This window comes from Monodon monoceros, unplaced genomic scaffold (assembly GCF_005190385.1).
Source record: "Monodon monoceros isolate NGI ecotype Baffin Bay Population unplaced genomic scaffold, NGI_Narwhal_1 Super_Scaffold_8, whole genome shotgun sequence".
Classification (NCBI taxonomy): domain Eukaryota; kingdom Metazoa; phylum Chordata; class Mammalia; order Artiodactyla; family Monodontidae; genus Monodon; species Monodon monoceros.
In genome coordinates, this window is record NW_021703785.1 from 8,696,465 (window position 1) to 8,701,396 (window position 4,932).

At 46.5% G+C, this 4,932-nt stretch overlaps 1 protein-coding gene across 5 annotated transcripts in view; it reads left to right on the forward strand.

Moving 5' to 3' along the window:
• Positions 1–2,548: 2,548 nt before the first annotated feature.
• Positions 2,549–4,932, forward strand: part of FGF14 (fibroblast growth factor 14) — a 622,404-nt gene continuing 620,020 nt past the window's right edge. For 2 of the 5 annotated variants that reach the window (XM_029210351.1, XM_029210353.1), the window contains exon 1: positions 2,555–3,508. In XM_029210351.1, the coding sequence (XP_029066184.1) occupies positions 3,301–3,508 (208 nt within the window). In that variant the 5' untranslated portion in view covers positions 2,555–3,300. Of the gene's footprint in view, positions 3,509–4,932 lie in introns of all 5 variants that reach the window. The other 3 variants (XM_029210354.1, XM_029210355.1, XM_029210356.1) reach the window with 3 other exon arrangements.

Genomic DNA, 4,932 nt, shown 5'->3' on the forward strand with positions numbered 1-4,932 from the left:
ATAGAAAAAAACTATAGAAATTTCATTCATTGTAAGAAAAGATAGCATAAAAGAAGAGAAGCAACCAACACAGTGTCTGACGTAATAGATTCTCTGTAAATAGTAGTCACAATGAATTACCTTTTATGTTGTTCCTTAGGTCACAGGACAAAGAATTAATAAGTTTTCCACCAATACAAAACAAATCATAGCTTTCTGGCAGTCATTCAATCACTCTCTATTTTAATAGGGATCAAATTCACTGTCACAACGTAGAGAAGAGAGTCCAATTTGGAAATGCAAGAAGAGCTCATTTGAGAAATACTCTGTCTACACAAACTTAGCATATGGAAAGATACAATAGTTACCGAACAGATCCCCAGATTTTACTTGTGAAATACCCCAGGGAACTCAGCAAGCTTTTACAGAACCTTCGAGCTGTGTGAGTTCAGAAGACCTTGCTGGAGAATATTTTTTATCCAACTGTCTCTCTGGCATATGTCCAGTGGTAATATATTGGGATATTCTGGAACCCCTGACAGGACACCAGAATGTTATAAAAGCAGCATGTGGTAAGTGACCCTGATTGATTGATATCAAAAATTCTTTCCTAATGAATTGGCAATGCTATTCCATTTTACCTGTCTCAAAAAAGAATCCCGCTCTTCAATTTCTTTTTCAGCCTGATTCTAAGTCATTTGACGTTAAATCTGTGGACTTTTATTATTCTCTCTTTCCTTACTTCCCAAACTTGATTGAGGCTGCAATTAATCTTAGTAATTTCTTTAAGCTGTATGACATGATGCCTTAGGCACATTGAGGACATCCATATTTAACTTTCAAGTTTCTTAACTTTCATAAAATTTGCTTGTGTTAAATTCCTCTTCCATCTTGCTTAAAATCAACTGACATTTCCCCAAAGGGTTCAAGATATTGGATACAAATTTTGGCATCTCAAAATTCCTCCTAAATATTAGAAAACACTAGCAGTGGGAAAGTTGTTTATTACATTTTCATATTTTGATAACTGATAATTAAGAAGTTAATTTTCTTTAAAATCAGTCCAACAACATAGATCTACATCTATTTGTTTATAAGATAGTTTGATATTCCATGCAGTAGAGGTAGTAGTTTTAATTTTTATTTTTTTAAATTTTTTCTTATTTATTTATTTATTTATTTTTGCGGCACACGGGCCTCTCACCGCTGTGGCCTCTCCCGTTGCGGAGCACAGGCTCCGGACGCGCAGGCTCAGCGGCCACGGCTCACGGGCCCAGCCGCTCCGCGGCATGTGGGATCCTCCCGGACCGGGGCACGAACCCGCGTCGCCTGCATCGGCAGGCGGACTCTCAACCACAGCGCCACCAGGGAAGCCCTAGTAGTTTTAATTTTTTGAAATTAAGATGGAGCTTCTAAATATATTTTAAAAAATTAAACATTTTATGTCAATTTTCCCATAAAAGTGGAAATAAACTGGCATAATGTTAATTCATTTGCCTAACAGCAGTGAGAGTGGTCAATTTTACTTTTCCAAAATGCTCATCTCACAAATATGAAATGCTAACATTTATTAATTTTGACTAGCAAGTACACTGGAGTTTGTTATATTATTCTTTGAAATAGTTTGTACTATTTTGTACATTGTATTTTTTCCTAAATAAGAGAAATCAATAGCTTTGCCCTAAATCTTTTGATTTTCTGGGAAATTAGGGAGTTGGGTTGCATCTTGATGAAAGAGAAATTTTGTCCATTTTGTTAGGTTAGATCGTGGTGGCCGGTGACAAGGTTGTATATTAGTGTAGCTAAGTAAACGGGGGTGAACTCAGTGTTAGTTCAATTAATGGGTGCAGAAACAGGCAATGAATTAGTGTGTGAATCAAGCAGAGTGCTTTCTGTACCAAAACAATATTTGAAGGTAATAGGTTGTCTGTCTAGAAAAGGCATAAATGTTCTCATTGACATATGACCCTCCTCAGCAAAGAAGAGTTTGTCGCCCCGATTTTAGTGCTTGCCCTTTGAACAGTACTTGTTTCTGCAAGTACATATTTGTCATATGCCTAGTGTATATTTTTCAAACAGTGCTTTAAGTAGGATTCAAATAATAAGTAAAGGAACTTGAGTTGTCCTTAATGTTTTAGATGCTGTAGATGTGGCTTTTGAAAATGTAAGGTGGAACTAATTTTGGCCAAGGAGTGTGGTACTAAACTACCGTTTCTATTTAAACCCCTGCCTCCCCTCCACCCTGTGTATTTTTTAAGGTTTACTAATTATAATTAATTTTCCCTTTCGAAATTCACTTTTAAGAGAAGGCTCTGCTAGCTGGCTGCAAGAGCAAGCAGCAAGCCTAATCATGCCGGGCAGAGGAGGGAGAGGGTCAAATAGTGGGGCTGTGGCCGGGTGCTAGTGGTGGGGGACTTCGAGAGGGGAACCAGCGGAGAGGCTGCAGTGACACTGCCCTCCCCGGGCGGGTGGAAGCATCTCACTGGTGACGGGTCTGAAAGCACGTGGCTACGTCATGGAAAGCCAGTCTTTTCAATGCAAACTTCAACCCCTCCTCCTCCCCCTAATGCCGGTAACTCACATCCAAGGCTGGGCGAGGAATCCGGAGGGGAGATTTTCCTCATGCTCACCGTTGTTGGAAACTGGGAGAGAGAGAGAGGAAGGCGGCAGGGGATCCGAGGCGCTCTCTACCTACTACCAGCCTGACCAGGGGAGGGGTCACCTAGATTTGCATCTTTTCTTCGTGGTGGTTGAGAACTGCAGGTTCAATCCGATCCCCCTGAGCACTGGCGATTGAATATAAAAAAAAAAAAAAAATCGACACTGGGAGAAGGGAGGCTGTGTCTTCGGCTGTCAGACTCGGAGGTGGTATTGGTGTGTGTATGTGTGCTGGTGGTTTTTTTTCTTTTTCTTTTTTTTTTCTTTCTTTCTTTCTTTCTTTTTTTTTTTCCTTTCCTTCTCTCCTAGGGACTACACAATGGCAGTCTTCTCTCAGTGAGATGAATCCTGCTTTGACTCCTGCAGACTCACCCAGCCTCATAGCGATCAACTAAAAGGCTATGGTTTTCTCTTTGGGGATCTTTTGTGCATTACTGTTCTCCCTGATTAGTTCTGGTCTCAGTTGGGATTTCTTTGCTTTTTTGTTTGGCTTCAAGCTGAAAAAGGATTTTTTTGCCAACCCTTTGGTAATAATCCAGTGGTGATCAAGGGGATAAATCATTCACCCTGGCCGAAAAAAAACAATCTCTGAGAAGTCTCAAAGAAATATACCACGTGAGGGGAAAAAACTGGGAGAAGATCCGGAATATTATCGTTTTTCCTATGGTAAAACCGGTGCCCCTCTTCAGGAGAACTGATTTCAAATTATTATTATGCAACCACAAGGATCTCTTCTTTCTCAGGGTGTCTAAGCTGCTGGATTGCTTTTCGCCCAAATCAATGTGGTTTCTTTGGAACATTTTCAGCAAAGGAACGCATATGCTGCAGTGTCTTTGTGGCAAGAGTCTTAAGAAAAACAAGAACCCAACTGGTAAGCAAAACATGCATCATGTTATGTTTTTCCTCATAATAACCTGTCTGTTGCTCATTGAGCTAGATCTGCAGTTCGGCTATGCAGGAAGGCAGGGACAGTGTTGTGTATAGAGGTGTTGCGTGGATAAACAAGTAACAGCTGGATCGGCGTCTGTGAGCCCCAAATCATTACCAGCATCTCTTGGCTGTGACACAATCCATCACTAGGAGGGAGGAGGAAACTTTTTTTTTTCCTTTTCTTTTTTTGGAATGTATCTGGTTGACGATGTTTGGTGGAATATTGAAGGGTTTATGGCTTAAGGTTTGGCCGGAGGCAGTTGAAGCTTCGGTAATTGCCAGGAGAAAGAACCGCGAGCTCCCCTGACTCGTGCTGCAGGTCCGGGGACGTAACTCGGTGCCGAGAACCTGCTCTAGACTTTCTGAGTAGCTTGCACAATATTCGCCACCCCATCACCTTCACCAAAGGAAAGAGGCCCCCTCCGTCGCGGCCCCGCTCCTCCGTCAGCCCCCGCCTCCCGCCCCCGTCTAGCTCCGCGTGCCGAAGTATGAACTCCTTCCCCCGTCTGCCTCCGACACTCCTGCCGCTGGGAAAACTTGAGCAGGGCTCATGCCGGGAGGGAACCCCAGACGGAGCAGACAAGCCCGGTCTCTCTAGTATATGTAATTTAAACCTCCCTTTTAAAAAGCAGTGTTCTAGCCCGGCGTCTGGGTCCCCCGGGTGGGATGAGCCTGGCCCCGGGTCCCTGCTTCAGCCTCCTGGTGATCGTGCGCCCCCATTCCAAAAGGCTCCAACCGGGAAACTTGCAGTACATTACATAAGAAATGCAAATGCAGGTGATTCGGGGAGTCGGGTCCCCGGGATTCACTTCCCGCTATCTCAGTCTGAGGCATTTGGGGGCGGCCGCGGAGCTGTGGGCGAGCAACCCCGGGGAGGCCAGGCCGGAGGGCTGCGTGGCGGAGGCGGCGCACGGGCGAGGAGGCTGGGCGCAGCGGGTCCGGGAGCCGCGCGCGCCAGCGGCAGGGGGTGTGTGGTGTCCCCCGGTTCGCTTGAGGCCGGGGAGGGACCCGGGCTGGGTGTTCTATGTCTGGGGCCCTGTTGGGGGCGGGGCCCTGGCCGTCCTGCAGTGGCAGCCCGGGTGTCCGAGGCTCCTGACGCTGGCACTGCGGTGTAGTAGATCATGGCTCCCCGCGGGCGCCCTGACACCCCGTGCTCCACCAGGGGCCGCGCTGGCACCCGGAGCCCCAGCGGCCGGGCAGCAAGTGGCTGCCGCCTCTCTGCCTCCGAAGCTGCCTAATGCAGCCTAGTTGGGGGCGCGCTCCCAGTGAGCTGCCGCCTGCGGGTGCCGGAGATCCGGAAGAGGAGGAGGGGGAAGGGGGAGGAGGAGGAGGGAGGGGAGGGGGGGGAGGGGGGGGGGGGGGCGG